The sequence below is a fragment of the Macrotis lagotis genome, chromosome 4, assembly GCF_037893015.1.
Source record: "Macrotis lagotis isolate mMagLag1 chromosome 4, bilby.v1.9.chrom.fasta, whole genome shotgun sequence".
NCBI lineage: Eukaryota > Metazoa > Chordata > Mammalia > Peramelemorphia > Peramelidae > Macrotis > Macrotis lagotis.
The window spans coordinates 31,894,476-31,917,436 of NC_133661.1; the positions used below are offsets into that span (position 1 = coordinate 31,894,476).

At 49.1% G+C, this 22,961-nt stretch overlaps 1 protein-coding gene and 1 pseudogene across 4 annotated transcripts in view; one reads left to right on the forward strand and one right to left on the reverse strand.

Annotated features, from left to right (window-relative positions):
• The window catches only part of LRRC20 (leucine rich repeat containing 20), a 68,257-nt gene that overhangs the window by 9,872 nt on the left and 35,424 nt on the right, over positions 1-22,961 (reverse strand). For all 4 annotated transcript variants that reach the window (XM_074232454.1, XM_074232453.1, XM_074232455.1 and 1 more), the window contains one exon: positions 13,180-13,347. In XM_074232454.1, coding sequence (XP_074088555.1) covers positions 13,180-13,347 — 168 coding nt within the window. The remainder of the gene's footprint in view (positions 1-13,179; positions 13,348-22,961) is intronic.
• On the forward strand, positions 7,670-8,683 carry LOC141520696 (large ribosomal subunit protein uL10 pseudogene; annotated as a pseudogene).

Sequence of the window (22,961 nt, forward strand, 5' to 3'; positions counted from 1 at the left end):
TCTCCTTCCCTCCTTCCTTTCTTCCTTTCTTCCTTCCTTCCTTCCCTCCCTCCCTCCTTCCTTCCTTCCTTCCTTCCTTCCTTCCTTCCTTCCTTCCTTCCTTCCTTCCTTCTCTTCCTCCCTCCCTTCCTTCCTCTTTGCCAGAAGAAGTTGTCCTTCAGTCACCTGCGAGGTGGGCATCCAGCTACTGATATTGCCCTTCTACAGAGGAGGAAGTGGCAAGTCTTGATGCTGCGGCGCCTCTAGGACAGAGTTGGCCCAGAGACCATTTATAGAGACAGATGCTGAGCGTAGACAAGCATAAATCTGTTCTCTTATGGTTGACAGAGGCATGAAGAAGACTTTGGGTTCTCAGGCTGATGATGACCTCTGTGCCTCCCCGAAGTGGGAAAGGGCCCAGGTCAGGAGGGAGGTCATTAGGTAGGAAACCATCTTGCAAGGCAGGACAGGCTCATGGAAAGTGCCCTGAACTTGTAGTGCTGGGACCCGAGTTCAAATATCAGCTGGGCAGTTTCTACCTATGTGACCCTGGGCAAGTCACTTCATGTCCCTGGGACTCAGTTTCCTTGAGAATAAAATCTTGGGGGGGTGGACTCGAAGTTTTCTTGGTTCCCTCCCAGCACCATATCTATGAGCCTGTGACCCTCTGTGGAGGAAGCAGTCCGAGGGCCCTTCTGGAGGCTTTCAGGGCATCATGGCAGAGCAGACGAAGGCCAGCCTGACATATCCTGGCTCTGGGACCCTGGGCAAGTCTCATCGGGCTGACAGTGCACGGTGTGGTGGGGGACAGGGTCTAGGGTGATGCCAGAACCACTTGCTCGGACTTCTGATCAGTCATGCATCCAGTGGCCAAGGAGTGAGTAGCCCCAGGGGTCACATCCTGCAGGGCCTCTGTGACGATGGCCAAAGTCCATCGCCTTTCGGAACCTGTCTCCTATAAAACAGGGAGAAGGACAGCACCCTGCCACTGACCTCTGGGATAATGCTCTACAGAAGAGTGAGAGCTGTGGTACAGTGGAAAAGTCTGAGGACCTGGGTTCAAAGCCCAGTTCTGCCCTGTTACCTATGTGACCTTACACAAGTCACTTTCTGTCTCAGTTGCTCCAACCATAAGATGACAGGTGTTGGTGTGGAGGACTCAGTTCTCAATCTATTACTACCATGAGGGGACACTGAGGGCAACAGGGGCGAGCCTTCTTTCTCCTTCCTGCCTCTATCAGGGGTTCAGAAAGGAAATTGGAGGTCCCGAGCTGTTCACCGGAGAGGGCTTTGCTCTCTCCAGACCCTGCCTCCTCCACTGGTCCGAGCTCCTGGCAGAAGAAGGCAAGAGCCCCCTAGAGTGACAAAACTGACCATTCATCCTTTGCCACAGCTCAGAGCTTTACCCTTCCCTCTCAGGCCAGTGGCCAGCCCAGCCCCCCAACGTCTACAGAGAGGATAAATGTAGAAAAGGGGAATCCTCACTTGGGGTGCCACCCTGCTACATGGGACTAAGAGATCTGATAAGCACCAGGTCCCTGTTGCCACCTCAGCTCTTCCATCCATACCCTCACGTCCAGTCAGGATGGACAAAGATCCTGACTCAAGGCCGGGACGCATACTTCACACTCCCTGGGATGAGCTAATTGGCGTTCTTTGAGCTGCTCCAAGCCCATATCATCAGTGGCCAGGGTGGAATGTGACTCCTAACTGCTGAACTGACATAGACTGTGTCGTTGAGGCAATGTGGTTTGGAAGACAGAGGACTACACTGGGGAGCAGGAGGCTGAAATTCGAATCCTAACGTACTTTGGGATCTTGGACAAGCCTTGTCCCTTTTCTGGGTCTCAGGTTGCTTGACCTATTTTAAAAAAAGAATAGAGGGGGAGGCTGGCCTAGTCCCCAAGTTCTTAACCTTTTTTGTACCATGGACCCCTTTGGCGATCTCCTGAAATCCATGGACCCCTTCTCAGAATGATGCTTTGAAATGTGTAAAAGAAAATTCATAGGAAACCCAAATTCAACAATCAAGATGTATTTTTTAAAAAATCATAGATGGGGCAGCTAGGTGGTGCAGTGGATAGAGCACCAGCCCTGGAGTCAGGAGGACCTGAGTTCAAATCCAACCTCAGACACTTAATAATTACCTAGCTGTGTGGCCTTGGGCAAGCCACTATACCCCATTGCCTAGCAAAAATCTTAAAAAAAAAATCAGAGCCCCTGACATCCCATAACTAAGAACCCATGGATGAAATGATCTTGAAGCTTTAAAAATCTATGGTTCAATCTTGTCCCCCTACAATTGAACTGTCTGGAAAAGGTCAAGAGAACCTGCCAGGCTGTGTCCAAAAGGGGTTTGTCCTATCCCCCAAGTGGAGAGAGGTCTGTCTTCCGGGGCCTCTGAAGGCAGGGAGGCGAAAAGTCACTGCCTTTCAAATAGTCCTTTGTGGCTGGCACAAAGATGGCTCTTGGATTACAGTGGGGGAAACTCAGGCTCTGTGAGGGGAATGACTGGCCCAGGCATCCAGCTCAGTGTTCTTGGGGACCCCTGCCTCTGGAGGGCACTAGCTGCTCAATCCATCCATCAAGAGACATGAAGTGTCTACACTGTGCCAGAACAATCCCTACCCTCTAGGAGCTTCTACTCTACCAAGAGAGACAATGCAAATGTGCCTATGATATGTGTGTGTGTATTCATACAGACATAAATATATATATGTGTGTGTGTGTCAATACACACACAAACACACACACACACACACACACAAACGAACACCCAAGAAATCTGAGGTCACTGGTCTCTAGGAGATAGCCCTTGGCCTGGGCTTTGGGAGAAGCCCAGAGATTCTGGGGGGACAGAGGAGAGGGCATAAGAGCATGGATTGTTTCATTTTGGGGGTCTTCTAACAGTGCATGGAACAGGGACCCTGAATACACTGGATTGGTTAATTCCAAGCAATGGGAGACAATCTGTGCAAGGATGAGGGAGGGTCCCCTGTGAAGAGAACCAGAGGCTCTGTCTATTTGATTAGAGGAGATGGGTATGGTCTGCCTCCCCGTCTCTACCAGGCTGTCCTCTCTCCTTGGGGAACATGAAGGATCAATAGGAGAAGCCTTCTATGTAACGCTGCTACAATGTGCACCAGCCAATATGCCAACTCAGGTTTAAGGAAAAAGGCTGCTTCATGGTTATCCCAGAATGACAGAACCTCAGAGTGGGAAGGGATGCTGGGGGACATCGTGTCCAGCTGTGACCTGGACCAGAATCCCAGATGAGAGGCCATCCAGCTCCTGGCTGAAGACCCTCAGTGGCGGGGGGCCTGCTCTCTCCCATGCCCAGCTTGTCTTTGGGGGGCCCTTCCTCTCAGATTGTCCTCCTCCCTCCTGGTTCTGCCTGCTGGGACCCATCTCACGCAGTCCAATGCCCCTTCCATCCTAGAGCCCTTCAGACACTTGAATTCAATTCTCTTGTTCTACCCCAAGTCTTGTCCAGACCAAACAGACTGAACGTTCCTTCCAGTCAGTTCTCACATGGCAGGATCTCAAGACCCCCTACTAACCTGGCTGCCTTCCTTTGGACCCTGTCTATCTAGAAGGAAAGACAGTTCTCTGGAAACAGAAGCAACATTGTCCACCTGGACTGAAACATGAATTAGATGAAGAGGATGGGAAATAGAACATGAGCCTGGTGCAGACACATGGTACGGTAGGGGTCTGCGCCTCAAGCTCTCCCTCTCCTCCTCTCCATCTACCTAGTCTGGTCACAGTGACAGGGTGGCTCCATCTACAAGTTACCCCGAACAAAGCTCACTGGCTTTTTTTAAACCAGCATTACTGGATGGGGAATCAGATGAATGTTATAAATGTACTTTGCCCAGATTTTCTCAAAGCCTTCATCTGTGCTCTGCTTTATTGGAGCCTAGAGGATCATCCATGGAGGTATGTTTGGGACTGGAGGGGTGGGCGGCACCCAAAAAGCAGACCTTCAGAGTACAGGCTGCTTGGGAACCCCGAGCACCCCAGGATCTCCATTTGTTCTGGTTCTGTTCCCAGTACTGATCAGTGATTTTGACAAATGCACAGGCAGCAAGCATATTTATCAAACCTGCCAATGACACAAAGTGCACACACTGAATGCTCAATACATTAAACTAACATTTAATCTTGCTGGGCCTCCCTTTTCTCACTTATATCATAAACTATGTCATTTCTGCGGCTCCTACCAACTAGAAATCCTAGGAACCCCTAGTTTCAGGGTGTCAAGTGAACGTGACGGTGACTTCCAGCTGCCAGCCTGGACAAGTCTGGTGTGTGCTCTGGGGCAGGGGGAGACGGCAGTTCGTTGCAATGTCCTCTCCCTCTTCCTGCCAAGTTGAACTCAGGTCTCTGAATTTGAGGGGGAAGTATTCCCTGAAGAACAGAGGCCTTTGGATATGATTTCTCTCTCATCACATTCAACTGAGATAAATGTATACCATGGAAACAATGTAAAGACTAGCAAACTGCCTTCTGTGGGGGGAAGCAAGAATGGGGAAAATATTGTAAAATTCAAAATAAATAAAACTTTTTTTTAAGGTTTTTGCAAGGCAAATAGGGTTAAGTGGCTTGCCCAAGGCTTTATCCACTGCACCACCCAGCCGCCCCCTAAATAAAACTTTCTAAAAAATAAAAAAAAATTAAAAAACAGAGGCCTTTGGTCAGGTTATTTTCTAGACTTAGGATGTTTCTCCATCCTTCATTCTTTCCTATTGACCTAATTCTACTCATCATTCATGGCCCAGGTCAAGTCTTTTCCTCCAGAAAGTCTTACCTACAAGTGAAATTTATCTTCACGCGGGGCCCTTCCTTGCCCCTATACAGGTTGTCTCCCATTCCCAGAATTAACTAGTCAAGTCTTGAGATCCTGCCATGTGAGAACCAACTGGAACTAGCTGTCATTCAGGGCCCAGCCAGAGTTGGAAGTGGGGACCCCAAAATGAAACAATCTCTGCTCTTGAGGACCTGATGCTGGTGTGGGAGGAGGGAGAGAGGGAGGGTCTGGCTCACAGCTTATGGCCTGTGAGTATGCAGCAGATTGCTTGACTTTGGGAACTATTTAGAAGAAGATGTCTTTCCCAAACATCTAATGTTCCTCAACTCTATAACTTCTCTGAAACACCAAGGCCCGAGTTGGTAAGTCAGCCAGGAGGTGATCCCCAGGCTTTGCTTTCTGTCTAAGCTTCCCACCAACCACGAGATCTCGGCTTCTTGCGCAGGCACCAGCAGAGGAAGCGGAAGGGCTTGGTGAGATAGCAAATGATCCCAGGGTCATCAATTTGGGATCCGAGTGGCCAAGATCATCCATGGTCAGCAGCAGTAGTGGCATTTCATCCCTGTCCTCTCCAGCGAGACTCAGGGCCCTTTCTGGGCTCCTGGTAGAATGGAAAGGGTGAGAGGTCCAAACTCTTTTTTTTTTTCTTTTGGTAAGGCAATGGGGTTAAGTGGCTTGTCCAAGGTCACACAGCTAGGTAATTATTAAGTGTCTGAGAGCGGATTTGAACCCAGGTACTCCTGACTCCAGAGCCAGTGTTCTACCCACTGTACCACCCAGCTGCCCCAGTCCAAACTCTCTTAAGACCCTTCCTGGGACTCTTCCTTCCCTTCACTCTGAGCCTTATCTCCTTCACTGGCAAAATGAAGTACATGATTACTTGGATTAGCTCCTCTGGGGGGAAAGTACTCTGAAAACCTTAAACTCTAACAAATGCCAGCTCTTAGCATTTTAGCTGGAATAACCTGGAGAGTCTCTGCCTCCAGGGTGACTCATCTCATTAATCAGCCAAGAGATTAATGAGAACACAGAGAGAACTGCGTTTGTGGTGGGCACAAATTATTTGTTCTTTTAGAAGAGGACCCAGACATCAGGAAGGCGATGTCATGACACAAGAGATGCAAGAGAATTGGATCTAAGTGGGGAGGAGCAGAGCTGGGCGGAGTCTCCAGCCTCATTCTCCCCTCCGGGGCCCTCTGGGACTGGTGGCCTGGGTAAGGGAGGTCCTTCTTTGCCTCATCTCTTACCTAGCTTTGATCACTGAATGGACGTGACCTCAGACAAACTGGTCACCAGAAGGGTTCCTCCTGTTACCACCCACCAGGAAGACATGAAGACCAAACTTCAGCATCCTCTGGTAGGAGAGTCTGGACAGAATGGTGGGAGATGGTCCTAGATGACCGAGACCAATTCCTGACTCTCCAGAGAGGGGAGGCACTTTCTGGTCATCAAGGCCATGTCCTTTTATAAATAGGATTCAGTTTGGCACTGGAGATATGGAAGTCCTTGCTCTACCACCATGAGGCAGGCCCAAGAGCTTCCTTGTCTCTGGATCCCCCTAGAGAAGCAGCAGCAGCCCCACCAGCACCCAAACACTGGGCTTCAAGGCTGGCAAAGGCCTTTGCAGACATTGTTTGGAGGCTCGTCTCCAATCCCAGGGCTGCCCCTATTACTCTCTGGCTTCTGTGTCCTCCTCTGTAAAATGAGGGGGTTGGACCAGCTGGGCCTTGGGGTCCCTTTTGGCTCTAGAACAATCATCATAGTTGTAGTCAATGCCTACAGACTATTTTAAGATTAGTATCTCTTTTGGATTCTGGGACCTTATGGTCAATCCTGTGAGGGGAAGCTCAGGCACAGGCAGCGCTACAGGGTGGAATCGGAGCCTGGCCCTGTTCCCGGGGGTCATGCTGGTTCCTGGGGTGCTAGTGGTGATGCCATCCTTCATGAGTCACATTTGTCCCTGTCACTGCATCAATTCCCCCGGTCTCACAGGCTGCCTCCATTTCAGAAGCTCTTTCATGCAGTCTGTCATCACTCAGCACCCCCTGCCTCCCCCCACCATGCACTACTGCCCTCTGGCTCTCCCACAGTTCTAACCTCGGCATGAAGGATTAATAGATGTGATCTAGACAACCTACAATCTGGCCCTGCACCTGGCGGGCACCTAATCTGTATATGGTGAATTTCTCTGACTTATAAAAGCAGGGGGGGCAGAGGTGGCTGAGGGCAGCTTTGGGAAACCCACTTAGAGGGGTGAGTTTTGGAAGGAGCCACCTGGGCTCCAGCCCAGTTCTGTCCCTACCTGTCTTGACCTTGAGTAAACACCATCTCTGTGCTTCCCCTACATAGGAGATGCTCCTCCTAGGGTGGCAGTAAGAAAAGAACTGAAATGGGGGGTTCTCCTTCACCTGGACAGAGCCAGCAATCCCTTCTGGCTACTCTGAGCTCCTCCCTCACAGAACTGCTTGTCATGCATGGAAAGCCTGGAGTAAAGACATCCACCATGATTCTATTCTTCCATCACTTCCCCTGGGGAAACAGGAAGGGGAAATAAGGTGTTTAAAATCAAAATGCCAGATGGGATTGTCCCATCTAGTAACTGCTGAGCTAAGGGGCATGAGTGGGGATGTAGATGCCAATGCCTCCTGGCAGCTCCCCTCATGCCAGCCCAGCCCTTCCCCTGGTTACCCAGATTCCTGGGATTCTAGACTCTGATTCAGGAGACCTGTCCCTTATCTTTCTCCAAATCCTCCCCTCCCTCTGCCATCCCATTCTCCAGGGTCCCCTGGGTCTTGTTTGGGTGGCTAGATTGAGAGGATGGATGGGAACAGGTGTTTCTAGCTTGGTTTAAAGAATAATTGGGCTCTCTCTCCAGGCGTCCTCGTGCGAGTGACATCGTCTTTAAACCCCAAGTGGCAATCCCTGAGGCACCTTCGAGATGCCCAGGGAAGACAGGGCTACCTGGAAATCCAATTATTTCCTCAAGATCATCTAACTTTTGGATGATTATCCAAAATGCTTCATTGTGGGAGCAGACAACGTGGGCCCCAAGCAGATGAAGCAGATCCGGATGTCCCTCCGTGGGAAGGCCGTAGTGCTGATGGGAAAAAACATTATGATGCGCAAAGCCATTCATGGGCATCTGGAAAATAACCCTGCCCTGGAGAAACTGCTGCCTCATATCCGCGGGAATGTGGGTTTTGTGTTCACCAAAGAAGATCTGACTGAGATTAGGGATATGCTTCTGGCCAATAAGGTACCAGCTGCTGCCCATGCTGGCGCCATCGCCCCATGTGATGTCACGGTGCCAGCCCAGAACACTGGTCTGGGTCCTGAGAAGACTTCCTTCTTCCAAGCTCTGGGTATCACCACCAAGATTTTCAGGGGCACCATTGAAATTTTGAGTGATGTGCAGCTGATTAAGACTGGAGACAAAGTGGGTGCCAGCAAGGCCACTTTGTTGAACATGCTGAATATCTCCCCGTTTTCCTTTGGGCTGATCATTCAGCAGGTGTTTGACAATGGCAGCATCTAATAACCCTGAAGTGCTGGACATCACAGAGGAGACCTTGTACCTTTGCTTCTTAGAGGGTGTCCGTAACGTTGCCAGCATCTGTCTGCAGATTGGCTACCCAACTGTTGCATCAGTGCCCCACTCTATCATCAATGGGTACAAGCGGGTCTTGGCTGTAGCTGTGGAGACTGAGTACAGTTTCCCGCTTGCTGAAAAGGTGAAGGCCTTTCTGGATGACCCTTCAGCCTTTGCAGTGGCTGCCCCTGTGACTGCAGCTCCAGCCAAAGTAGAAGCCAAGGAAGAGTCGGAAGAGTCCGATGAAAATATGGGATTTGGTCTGTTTGATTAGCCCATGGGATACAACTATTTTGCCAGTTCATTTGTGGAACAAAGAAATAAAAATGCTCATTATCTCTGAAGAAACAAAAAAGAATAATGGGCAAAAAAGCCAGAGCAGAGGTGGCAGACCTGGGGTTGACTCCTGGGAGGCTCTGCCCCTGATTAGCAGGGGGGGGGGCTAGGAAAGACCCCCAGGGATCATGGTCTGAAGGCTGGAAAGGAGCTCCCCACCAGCCCCAGGCCACCCATGCCCAAAGGAATCTGGGTCTGCCTGGGACCCTCTCGTGGTGAGTAGCTTGCTCCCCTGTAGACCCAAGTCTGTCTCTAAGGCCCTCCAGCCACTGCTCCTGGTCTGCCCATGGGGGCCAAGCTTCTCCCACATCAGACCCTTCCAGAGATCAGCTCCCCAGTTCTCCCTGTCCCCACCCCCCCAAAATGGGGCTGCTAATCTTGGCATCCCCACTAAGACCTCTGGGCTGGGGTCACCTGAATGGGCTCTGACCTGGGGCTTGAGAGCCGGTGTGCAGGTTGCTCTCTTGGCAGCAGGGCAGCTGGGCACAACCCAGGCTCTGCGTCCCAAAGTCAATGATGGCTGAGTTCTTGACCACCCTTTCTAGACTATTCTGGGGACTTTTTTTTCCTCTCACCTCAGCCAGGTCTGGGCCAGAGGTCTCAAGGATCCTGACTAATGGACACAAAGGGGAGGAAAAATGGCTTTTTTGCCTGGAGTCATTTTTTTCCTGACTTTTTAAAATTTTATTTATTTTGAGTTTTACAATTTTTCCCCTAATCTTACTTCACCCCCCCCCCCCAGAAGGCAGTCTGCTAGTCCTTACATTGTTTCCATGGTATACATTGATCTAAGTTGAATGTGATGAGAGAGAAACCATATGTTTAAGGAAAAAAACATAAAGTATTAGAGATAGCAGAATTACATAGTAAGATAACAGGGTTTCCCCCCTCTAAATTAAAGGGAATAGTCCTTGGTCTTTGTTCAAACTCCACAATTCTCTCTGGATACAGATGGTATTCTCCATTGCAGACAGCCCCAAATTGTCCGTTTGTTGCACTGATGGAATGAGCAGGTCCATCAAGGTTGATCATCGCCCCCATGTTGCTGTTAGGGTATACCTTGTTTTTCTGGTTCTGCTCATCTCATTCAGCATCAGTTCATGCAAATCCCTCCAGGCTTCCCTGAATTCCCATCCCTCCTGGTTTCTAATAGAACAACAGTGTTCCATGGCATACATATACCACAGTTTGCTAAGCCATCCCCCAATTGAAGGACATTCGCTCAATTTCCAATTCTTTGCCACAAACAGGGCAGCTATGAATATTTTTGTACAAGTGATGTTTTTACCCTTTTTCATTATCTCTTCAGGGTATAGACCCAGTAGTGGTATTGCTGGATCAAAGGGCATGCACATTTTTGTTGCCCTTTGGGCATAATGCCTGGAACCATTTAAAAAAATTACAAACAGTCCTTTAAGTGGAAGCTTGCAGCAAGTTGCTGAAATGCTGGCAAGTGTTAAAGTAGGCATCTGGTTCCTTTCCATCCCAAACCTCCCTTTAGAAACCTGGGGAAGGAGGGGGGTCCAAGTGAGACTGAGAGGGAAGTAAGAGGTATGTGGAAGGGGGTTCCAGAATCCATGTTAATCAGATCCCATTGGACTAAGGATGGGGAAGAGCTCAGCCTAAAGAACGGGGTGCAAGCTGGCATCTGGAGCTGGATGAGGCCGACAGCATGCCAGGGTCAGGAGGGGATTTCAGAGGTCATCGGGTGAACCTCAGGTTGTAGGCAAACTAATGGTAGATCAGAACCTGTCCTTACCCAAGAAAATATGAAGAGACTTTCCCAAGGTCAAGCTGGACTTAACTGAGATTAGTGGGACTACAGCCCAGGTTCCAGTATGCTACGTCTGATTATTCTCATTTCATGGAGGAAGACACTGAGCCTTAGAGGGCTAAAGCCATCTGCTCAGTCATCGGGGATGGAACCTGATCCCGATGGGTTCCTGACCCATTGTTCCTGCCCAGCGCACACACCTTGCTAGAACTAGCTCAGGATTGGGGAGGCTCTGAAAGAAAGCAGGGGAGAGAAGAGATATTAGACTGACGACCAGACTGAAGGCCGACAGAGGCATTGTGCTGACCTCATGGCTCCATGCCTGTGAGACCTGAACAGTCTACCAGTGCCATGTCAGGAAACTGAATCGCTTCCATTTAAATTGTCTTAGGAAGATTCTGAAGATCACCTGGCAGGAGAAGATCCCGACACCGAGGTCCTTTCTTGAGCTAAACTGTCTAGCATTCCAAGATGACTACAGAGAGCACAACTATGATGGGCTGGACACGTGATTAGAAGCCAGATGTATACTTGTCAAAAACCTATTTTATGGAGAACTCACCCAGGGCAAGCACTCACAAAGGGTCAGACAAAGCGACACTGAGACACCTGAAGGTCTCATTGAAGAACTTTAGAATTGACTGCACAGCATGGGAGACCCTGACACACGCCCAGCATGGTGTTACCTCAGCAGTGAGGGGGCTGCACTCTGTGAGGAGGGCAGAATTGAAGCAGCTCCAAGGAAACGTGACATACCTAGGTTTAGAATACCCACCCCAGGTGTTCATATGGACTACGGGGAACAACCTGTGGTAGAGCATTCTGAGCCGTGTATTGATCTAGTCCGTCACAGTCAGACACATTGAAATAATTTGTCTCAAATATAGTGATGTCATTTTAGACTTCTTTGATAACAAAGGACAAGAACCAGCCACCTGCACACACTACCCTGTCCAATACTAGCAAATGAAGACTCAGACACAGAGAAAGAACCCAGCAGACACCTGAGGAGGTGACGTGTTCACAGGGCAGGAATAGGCAAAGTCCTGCCAGCCCTGGGATCCCTCTGACCCCAACAACTTCCCAGGTTGCCAGTGTGCTCTCACCTCCCTCATTCCGCCATTAGGGTAGGGGTCCCAGAGCCTCTGCCAGGTCCTCTTCTCTATGTCTGTCTCAGGGACCTCCTCAGCACTCGTGGCTCAATGATCATCTCCAGGGAGATCCTTAGCCCTAAGCTCCAGGCTCATTTCTCCCATGGTCTTCTAGACATCTCCCATCTGACATCCACGAGCATGCCAGATGTCCAACTCAACATATCCCCGATGAAAATCATCCCCTTCCTCCCAAACTCGGGGTCCTTTGGATCACCCCTGTCCTTGGCGAGTCATCCTCGGCTTCCCCTGCCATGAGGGCCAGCTGTCCGGCTCTTTCTCTACCTCGGCCCCAGAAACCTTGCCTGAGCATAGTTGGCGAGCCACCCACCCAGCTGCCCGGCACCACTCTAAGCCTGCAGGAGCTGCAGCCTTTCTCTGGGCTCTTTACAAGCAGGGACTGTCCTGCTTCAAGCTTTCTCTCCAGAAGGACAAGCAGCAAAAATAACTGAATCAATACTTGTTCACTGACAATTTAAAAAAATGAGCATGCATTTCTTTTCTCCTCTTCTCACCTGCTGCCCCTTCCACTCCCACCTCAAACTGAGACAGACAAACAAAACCAAGTGACTTGCATATGGTCACAAAGCCAATCAGAGGCAGACTCAGAATTTGAATGCAGGTCCACTGGACCCTAAGTCCCATTCCCTGCTCCACTCCATCAGACAGCCCCCGAGGTCTGGCTCTCAGATCAGTACAGCAACACACTGCACCTCCCTACACTCCTCCAAAATTGGCAGTCCCCTTCGCCACAGATTTCAAGGTCACCTCAAGGCATCCTGGCAGGGCAGAATCACAAACATCAACAGCCCTGATGTTCAATGACCTCTGAGAGTTGTCCATCTGGCAAGCTGGCATTCCTGGCTGCCAAGTGGTGACAAATCCTGAAGACCTTGGTGGGGGAGCAGTGCCAAGAGAGAGTCCACCTGGGAGGCCCCAGAGTCCTGAGTTCTGGGCAGCTCTGGGTGATCTGGGGAGGGTCAGAGCCACTCCCCGGCCTCTGTATGCTCTCCACAAAATGAGCCCATGGATCAGACGATAAGGAAGAGGCATTGCTGTGGTCCCTTCTAGCACCGACACTGACATTCTGGTGGTTTTAATTTTTTGTACAATTAACATTCATCATTCTCCTAATGTTGGACCCTCTGTGAATCCCTGCGATAAATCTAACTGGGTCACAGTAACTCTGTTAATGTGTGTGTGTGTGTGTGTGTGTGTGTGTGTGTGTGTGTGTGTGTGTTGTGTGTGTGTGTTGTGTGTGAGAGAGAGAGAGCATGTGTGTGAGGTCTGCATCCTTTGGCAAAATGTCTGAATTGTTGCTCATTTATTAGTAATAATGGCCTATTGTTTTCTTTCTTTGTTCCATGCTTTCCTGTTTCAGGGACAAGGATTATACTTGTCTCCTAAAAGGAATATGGTAGAGTTTTCCTTCCTTTGTTTCTGAGATCACTTAGGCAAAGGTTTGACAGAATGTACCTGTACATCATCGGATGATCTATGATTCATCCATTCTCCAGCCCTCCAGTCCAGGGTCACTCACCCACAATTGCATTCTCCTCAAGGTTGATGGTCTCAAGGGCCTGAAGGGCAGTGAGCTTCTCAGGAAAGTCTTTGAACTGGTTGCGGGACAGATCAATGGCCTTGAGGTGCTGTAGGGTGCTGACCTCATCGGGGAGCCGGTGCAGGGCGTTTCCTTCCAGGCGGAGCTCTGGGAAAAGAAAGACCAGGTAAGGTGGAGGAAAAGGGAAAGAGAAACATTGAAGAGTTCCCCACACCTCCTCTAGTTTAGGGGTAAGAGCCTGGTTCTCAACCTGGTCTCAGATTCTGTTCACTTACTATCGCTGTGTCTTTGGGAGTCACCTCCCCTCTCTGGATCTCACTGGCCATCTGTCTAAGGACCCAAATTTAAATCCTGTTTGTGTGACCTCGGACAAGACACTTAACCTCTTTTCTTTATGTAGGCCTCAGTTTCCTTAACTAAAAAATAAGGCTCCTTCTAGCTCTAAACCCTGTGACTACCTAACTGCCTGCGTCCACAATAACCTAGTCCCCCCCACCCCCGCCATGGGGAGGACACATCACAACTAGGAGGTAGCTACTTCCAGATGTTTCTTTGGAGGTCAGAGCTCATCCTGGGCAGCACCAGTTCTTCTCATTTTCACTAGTTTTCAAATAATCAATAATCACTTATTTAGCTCTTCCCTAATATTTGCCAAGCCCTCTGTTAAGCACTAGAGATTTAAAAAAATAGTCACTACCGTCAAGAAGCTTATAATCTAAAGGATCTTACAAATGAGGATTGTCCACAAATCACTACTCATTTAGTGAATTTTGCTTTAACTTTTAAAAGCTTTAAAAAAATTAACTAGGGGAGGCTAGGTGGTGCAGTGGATAGAATGCCCTGGAGTCAGGAGGACCTCAGTTTAAATCCAGCCTCAGACACTTAATAATTGCCTAGCTGTGTGGCCTTGAATAAGTCACTTAACTCCATTACCTTAAATAAAATGACAAAAATAAAAATAAACTTTATTTCTATCATTTGTTTCAACATTTCCCAATATATCTCCTTTTCCCTTTACTTCTCAAACGATAGTCCAATGCTTGAAAACCCATAAATTCATAAGCATTTTAAGGGTTTTGAGATTTGATCTGGGAGTGGGGGAGCTAGGTGGTTCAGTGGATAGAGCACAGGCCCTGGAATCAGGAGGACCTGAGTTCAGATCTGACCTCAGACACATATTATTTACCTATGTGACCTTAGGCAAGTCATTTAACCCCATTGCTTTGCAAAAACCAAAAAAAAAAAAAAAAATAAGATAAAATAAAAAGTAAAAGAGAAAGAAGAGATTTGATGTGGGAAGAATGTTTGGAGACTGTATGAACAGCAGACCCACATCACTCTGGCATCAACAAATAATCCTTTCCTTGGGTACCTACCTAGTCCATACTGGGTCAAAGATGACTAGGTGACCTGGTTCCTTCTCTTCAAAAGGCTAGAGTCGAACTAGAGAGAATGCCCCCTCGAGACCTGGTTCCTTTAGCAATTTCCCCAGAGGAGTGCTGTTAAGTCAGTGGTGAAATCAAAATGATCCCATTTTACAGATGAAGAAACAGAGGCTCTGGTTGGGTGATTTGCCAAGGGTTACAAAGGTAAGAATTATCACTTGGTGAATTTGAATGGAAAGCCCAGGTTTCAAGGGCACCATATCCCAATGCCTTTTATAGGACATGTATTATCAGCATGTCATCATGGGGAAAGAATTTGACTTGGAGTTGGGAAGATGTGGGATAGAAACATTTCAGAGTTTAACGACCTCTGTGATTGGTCGGTCCCTGAACCTCTGTGCTCAGGGATGTTAATATTAATCCACCTCACAGGATCATTATGGGCTAAATAGTTATACACACTTTAAAGTGCTGTATCAATGAGAACACTTATTATTACCCTCAATTTTACAAATGAAGAAACAGAATCTCACTGAAGTAGTTTCACTAAAGACACTCAGCTAGGGTCAGAGGGGAGACAAGACCCAGCTTTTCTGACCCATGTCACAAACTCCCCATTTGATGAAGAAGCACTCCTAAGGAAGAAGGTAAGACTATCCTTGGTAGTCCATGGTGGCATCCACCTTAAGCCTGATCCTGCAGAGATGGCAGCATCCCCACTAACCTTCCAGGCAGGTCAGAAGCTGGACCTGCCATCTGACACAGTCACAAAGGAGAAGCTCCCCAAGAGGAGCAGGACCCTTAAGAATAATGCCTGGGTGGGGTGGCTAGGTGGCCCAGTGGATAGAGCACCGGCCCTGGAATCAGGAGTACCTGAGTTTAAATCCAGTCTCAAGACACTTCATAATTACCTGTGTGGCCTTAAGCAAGCCACTTAACCCCATTGCCTTGCAAAAAAAAAAAAAAACCTTAAAAAAAAAAGAATAATGTCTGGGCCTTGAAATGTGAGAGTTCCAAGAGGGATGAGCGTGATCCAGAATTCCAACTGCCATAGGAAAAGATGGTCTGGATCCAAGGACAGCAAGAGAGGGCCTGCTGAGTTTCCGGGGTCCTGAGCCTCTCCACAGGCACCTAGGCCTCTCTGCCTCCAGCTTTCTCCTGGAGAATGGGAGGGCTGGAAAGGACCAGAGCTGTCACCTAATCCAGTCCATTTCAGCCTGTGCTGACCCAAGGCTTTCTTCAGCAGGACCTCCAGGTTCTGCTCAAAATATCCAGTGATGGAGCCCATGACCAGACAGGGGAGCTCCCTGCCCTTTTGGCCAACTCAAAGTTTATGAGGCTTTTCTTTACTTCAAGCCTCAGTTTTCTTCTTTATGCTTTTTATCACCACTAGATCCCTCTCCTCCTTTCCCTCCTCCTCCTCCTCCTCCTCCTCTTCTTCCCTTTCTCCTCCTCCTCCTCCTTTTCCTCCCTAAGGCTGAGCAGGTCAAGACAAACTGCTCTTCAAAGCGCCAGTCTTACAAACACTAGAATGGAGCTCACAAATCCCCAGAATTCTCTTTGACAAGCAGAACGTGCCCACTGAGGTCATCCTACAAACAAACGGTCAGCCACAGTGTCCAAGGCCACAGAGTTCATCAGCTGATGGGCTTTGGGCTCTCTGCGCTTTCTTGAACTCTAGTGTCCAGGACCAGGAGGCTAAAGTTCATGAGTCCATGGTCTAATCAAGCCCCAGGAAATACAAAGACAGGATGGTCAAGAGGAGCCAGGTGACTGCCTTAAAAAACTCACCTCCCCAAAGGAGAAGCATAACCTTTCTCGTCCACATACTCTTTTTTTGGGGGTGGGGTGGGGTTGCAAGGCAATGAGGTTAAGTGGCTTGCCCAAGGCCACACAGCTAGGTCATTATTAAGTGTCTGAGGCCGGTTTTGGACTCAGGTCCTCCTGACTCCAGGGCTGGTGCTCTAAGTATGGACGCCTCACCATCTCTCATTCTACCCCCATCCCCCAGACCTGTCCATTCCACCTTTGCACCCTCTCTCAAACCCATCCCTTTCTTTCCTCTGCCATAGCCCCCACCCTGGTGAAGGCCCTCATCACCTCACTCTTGGACTAATTCAATAGCTGCCTCAAGTCTCTCTCCACTCCAAACCATTCTCTATTCAGCTGATAAAATGATTTTCTTAAAGCACAGCTCCAACAGGCCACTCCCTCTCTCCATAAACTCCAATGGCCCCTGGTACCTCCAGGAGCTCTTTTGGCATTCAGAGTCCTTTACCACTTGGCCCGCTCCTCCTTTTCCAGGATCCTCTCTCTTACTCTCTGACACACATCCTTCAGTCCAGTAATGCTGGCCTCCTGGCCATGAGGAGGGAGGAGAAGAGCATTAGGAGAGGGTGGAAGCATCCTTGATAGAATAGGGGAAACAGGGAGGTGCAGGTTTAGGGAGAAGAGAAGGGCTTCTGAATCAAATCAGTCAGCAAGCATTTATTGAACACCTACTGTGTCCCTGCAGGACTCGAGGTGGTGCATAAGAGAATGTGGTCTCATGGCAGGAGGACCCGAGTGCAAATACAGCCTCAGAAACTGAATGCCTGGGTCCCCCTGGGTGAATCACTTTACCCTGTTTGCCTCATTTTCCTCCTCTTTAACATGAGTTGGAGAAGTTGACAAACCCCTCCAGTGTCTGCTAAGAAAACTCTAAATGGGGGTCCCAGAGCGACAGACATGACTAAAACAACTGAACAACAATGGGCCAGGCAAGCATAGTGTTCAACTTTTTTAGGGACGAAAGAAGGAAAAGCCAGGCCCTGCCCCCAAGGAACCTTATGGGAAGATGACACAAACATATAAGCAAGGCAAACTATATACAGCATAAATAGAAAATAATTAATAGAGAGAAGGTTCTGGAATTAGGAGAGGCTAGGAAAGGCTTCTTATAGAAGTGAGATTTTAGATGGGACTTAAAGGAAGCCAGCAAGGTAGAAGAGGAAGAGGGAGAACATCCCTGGCCTGGAAGACATACAGAGAAAATGTCCAGAGCCAAGAGATGGAGGGTCTTGTTTGATCAGTAGTCAGGAGGCCAGTGCCACTGGAACGTCTGGAGACCACAAGAGCCTTCTCACAGGTCTCCCTGTGAGGTCAGTCTATTCTTTATATAAATGTCTTGTTAATATTCTTTTTTATGGTTTATTTTTTAATGTTACAAAGCAATGAGGTTAAGTGAGTTGCCCAAGGTCACACAGGTAATTAACTGTCTGAGACTGGATTGGAACTCAGGTCCTCCTGACTCCAGGGCTGGTGCTTTATCCACTGTGCCACCTAGCCGCCCCTCTAGTTAATATTCTTAAAGAACAGGTCTAGCCATATCATTGATCTGCTCAAGAGGCTTCCTCACACTCCTCATGGCCTCCAGGGTAAAAGGTCAATACAGTCTTCAGGGTTTCAATAGAAAAGACAGTTCTGCCTCTCCTTCTCTGACTTTACCCTCCCCCAAAGTGGCCTGCTGGCCTGGCCTGACTCCAGACCAGAACTCTCTTAGAAGCCTGATTTCTTTAAGCCTCAGCCCAGCCTCCCCCCCCATCTCCAATCACCACTCATCTACTGTGCACATTCAGTCCCCACAGGGGAGCTTGGATGGCTCTGCTTTCTCTTTGTATCTTCAGTGCTCAAATATGGAAGGCTCTTGTTTGTTTGATGATCGAAATCCAGGCACGACTCATAGGATTTAAAGTTGGAAGGAGCTGAGAGATCACACCATGGTACTTGCTGTATCAGATGGCTCAAAACTCAACATCAGCCAAGCCATCACACTTAATTCCCACCACTTCCTCTCAGGACGGTCCTAACAAAAAGGGGTTCTGTGCCAATTCTGGATATTAAATCAGGATCTTTTGGCTATATTTTCTTACCCACCATGGATGAGCCGTCTCTAACCTCTCTTCTCTCCCTGAATGGGCTCCGGGAGTCTAATTAGGCTGGCCTTTGGGGCCTTCTCCCTTCAGGCTGCGCCATGGGGTGCCTCTCCTTCTCACTGTTCCCATCACCATCTCACATCCCAAAGAGCAGGCCTCCCCAGTGATGGAGGACAACTGCTGCTGATTATTTCTAATAGCAGTCATTGGGAAGCCTAGGGTGTAGCTGTCCACCCTGCCCCCAGCTCCTGGACCAGAGCTCAGAGCTTGCAGAGGAAGAAACACCAGAATTCCCCATGCAACTGCTGAACCGATATTAAAACACAGGCCCTGTTTAAGAAACTTCAAAACTTGCTCTAAGATAGCATCTCTGGAGGGAAACATAAACTCCCCAGTTTGGGATTTCATGGATTTCTCAATGAAACATCAAAAGGACCTGAGGACTTTTTGGTGGGTTCTTGGGAAGCCATGATCAGAAGGGTGGTTGCAACAGGGGCCAATCTTGCATCAGGAATGGTTCCCCTGACTCCAAATATCACTCCTAAGAGCTCACCAATCCAAGAGTCATCTGGGTCAAGGAGCATCCTCTTTTATAATGGAAAAAGATAGGGCTAAGGGTGGCAATCCTCACCTTGGAAAGGCTAGGAATTAGTTTATGCGTCTTGCTCTCCCCAACATCTCAGTAAAAGGAACATTTTAATGATACAGAGCATTAGGGCTGGGTGGGAAGGACAGGTCTAAGTGTGGTATGGGAGCTGGAGGGGGGCTAACAGGCTGGTTTGTATGACCAGAAGGAAGGAGAAAGATGCTGGGAGCCTAGGCTGGAGCAGCAGAAGAGACCGAAAAGGGAGGGGTGAGGGTACCTGAGGGGCATTACAATAGAGAGGAAACACTGCTGGGTTTGCCTCTTGCCTCTGCCTCTGCCAAATCATTCCCTTACTCCCTCCTGCCCTGCCCTTCCTGGTCAGCTCTGGGGCTTCCTTCTCTCTAAGGCCCCTCCTGCCCCCTACCCCCTTTACTGTAGTTCACCTGATATGGATTTCCCACAGGAGAATGGGAGCACCAGGTCCGGGACCCTCCTCTTTCTATCCTAGAATATTGCCTTTCTTACCCGTAAGAGTCATCTCAGAGGGGCCAGCTGAGCTCATGACATGGTCACTTCTCCATCACTGTGGGTCTTTGAGTTGAAGCTGGGGGATGCAGACATGATATTGGGGGATACAAGCATGGGGATGCATGGGGACACACACGCACACGCACACTCACATACACAAAAATACTCGCACACTCTCACTACTGTAGGTCTATCAAGGTATAGACTGGCAAAAGGCCAGTCGGCTGAAGAGTTCTGAAGGGGGAATCCTGTGTAAGAAAGCTGGGAAGCTCAGGTGGGAAGAGGCTGGGAAGGTTCTGGAAGCCAAAGAGAGGAGCTGAGGGAGGGATGGTTTCGATGAGCTCAAGGTCCCTTCCAGCCTGAGGATCCCCAAGATACAAGCCTCAAAGCCCAGGCTTCTTTCCAAGACACATAATGTGACCCTTGGGCCAATTGTGGAAGAGGAGAGGATAGGTAAGGCTGAGATAATAATGACAAGTCCAGGGGAGAGTGGCACCCCTGCCCCCTCCCCATTTAGGCACCCCCCCTTCCTCTGGCTGGTGGCTCCTAGATGGCCAAGGCCAGGCAATGTGAATCAGAGAAGCTTCTTTTGCATGACAAAACAAGCCCCAGCTCCCTGACAGTCTTTGTAGTTTGTCCTTCATATTTATGTGAAGCTTTTTAATAATTGTACTGTCAGGTTTTTTCCCCCCAAAGCCTAAATGCAGAAGACTAAATAAATAAATAACAGACTGAGTCTGTCCCAGAGGCTGCACGAGGAGAATCATGGGCCTTGGGCTTCGGCTGCGGTCCCTAGGCAGAGCCAGCAATGCTGCCAAATTACTCTCTGTTCCCAATTAAGAATTGCTCCTGCCCACCCCGGCTCCTGCCTATCAATGAAGCCACTCTGGGGCCAGCGCGCAAGGGCAGCATGTTCTGTTCAGATCAGTAGCAGGTCTTGCTCCTCAGTCCCTGGGTCCTCTCTCCAGCTGGGGGGCTCACCCTTCCTTCCGGGCCACTCAAGCTCCATTACCATGGAACCATGGAAGGATTACTGTGAAATAAGACCCCAAGGAAGGTGGCCACCAAAAAAGCAGGAGTTTCAACCATATTACGTGTGCTCTGGGGATGGGCTTGTTGGTTTGGTTTTTTGGGGGACAATGCTCTTTGCTTCTTTTCTGCCTCAATCACTGAGAAGACTTGGGTCTTACCCTCCCAACACTTTTTCCTCTTCTTTTACTGGAAGTGGCCATTCTTGGCCCCTTGGCCTCCTCTCTTACCTAATCTTAATGGTGTTCCCTTGGTCAAACTGAGACCTGGCTCTAAAAAGCCAAGGTCTCCACTGCATCCAGGGCCAACTCCAGTCGTCGTGAGCCATCTCTGGCCACTGGATGTGAGGTGGTCAGGGGAAAGTGACTTGGCAGAGGTCACACAACTTGTGGGGGCCTCCTGACTTCTGGTTCTACCCTTTGCACATTCCAGCTGCAGTGGATTTATAGGAAGGAATACACTGGTTCAAATCCTGTCTCAGGCCTTTGCTGGGCAAGTCACTTAGCCCTGTTTGCCTCTGATGGGGAAGTGGCCTTATCTGCCCTTGATTCTCCCTTCTCCTTTTCTCCCAGAAGATTATCCTTCATCATCATGTCCTTCATCATTCTCCCCCCACCTTCAACCGCTCTTTATCAATTGGTTCCTTCTCTCCTGCCCTCAAATAAACCCAAGATTCCCCTATCCTTAAAAAGCCTCCACTGCCTCCTCCTGTCCTGTCTCCTTCCTGAGCCAGACTTCTTGACAAGCTGTTCTAATTCCCCTCCTCTCACTCACTTTTGGAGGCTAAGAGGTCCAAGTGAACCCAAGATTAAACGGGATTGTTTAGGTACTTTTGACTTACATTGGGACTGCCATCTACTAAAACCTCCAGGCCTTTTTCAGAGAAGACTCTGTCCTGACCATCTCTCCCATCCTGTGCTTGGGTTTAACAAATCAATCCTGCAAGTGCACGTCTCCACTCTTAAGCAGTAGTGCTGAGGATGGACCGGAAGGGGGCCAGATGGGAGGCGGGAGGACCCAGGAGCCTGAGCCATTTGTCTGAGTCTGAGGGGAGAGGAGCCAGGTGTGTGGGAGCTAGCATCGGGAGAGGATGGATGAGACCTGTCAGCTAAGTGACTGCAACAGGAAGGAGTGGCGAGGCTGAATCATGGACGCCTGGAGGATAGAAACGGGGGTGGTGTGAATTAGCTTGGGAGCGCCTGCAGCAGGCTCTGACCTTGGCCTTTCTTTGTACCCTGAACCACTGGCACACAGTAAGGGCTTCATAAATGCTGACTGACAGCAAGGTCCCAGAAGGTGGCTATCCTGACATTAGGCCACATCGTGTCTTCCTTCACAGTCACCAGGGCAGATTTCCTTAAATTTTTCGTCTGTCATCAGTGGACAAAGAGCAAGGAAGAAGGCTGGAATGCTCTGGAGGGGAGATCTCCTCACAGCCAGCCCCTGTCAACACATGGTCACAAGGTTCTGCCAAAAACCAAAGGGGGCTCTCCCCGTTTCAGCTTTAATTGGCCCCTCCCACTCCACTGGGAGGTCTAGGCAGGCCCTTGATGGAACAGGTAGTGACTCTGGAAGCAGGACGGGACACTGGACTTGACACTAGAAGGGACCTCAGTCACACAGATATGATCAGATAGGATTACATAGATATGATCAGAGACCCCCCATCCTCTGCTGGGGTGGGCACCAAAACTGGGCCTGGCTCAGGCACTGACAAGTCATCAACTGACATGGGTCTCAGTTTATTTATCTGTACAATAAGATGTTTGGCACGAATGACTTCTAAGATCCCCTCCAGTTAAGGCATGTCTTGTTCTTGAGACCCTTCCAATGTCCTAAGGGCTCTCCAAGCTCTGACCATCTCTGTGAACCCATACTTTTAGGAATGGTACAAATTCCCTCATTTTTAAAGATACATTGTCTAAGGTCCTCTTAGCAGTAAGTGTCAGAACCCCAGGAGGGTTCCTCTCCTCAGATTCAGCACACTCTGACCAAGCCACTTGCTCTAAGATGCCCTCCAGATCTGACATGATTAATGGTAATAATGATAATAACATTAAAGCATAATTGATGAATGACTGATATTACTGTACAATTGTCATCTTTTTTTCTCAGGGTACAGTAAGACATGGTCCTGGGACAGGTCACTCACTATACTGCTGCAGTCTGATGCTGAACGATCGATGTATAATGACAGTAGGAGCTGATGTTTACCAAGCCCTTTACTTCTATTGGCTCCTTAGATCCTCCACACAGTCCTGGGAGGTGGATGCTCTAATTGTCCTCCATTTTATAGATGAGGGAACTGAGGCTGGCAGA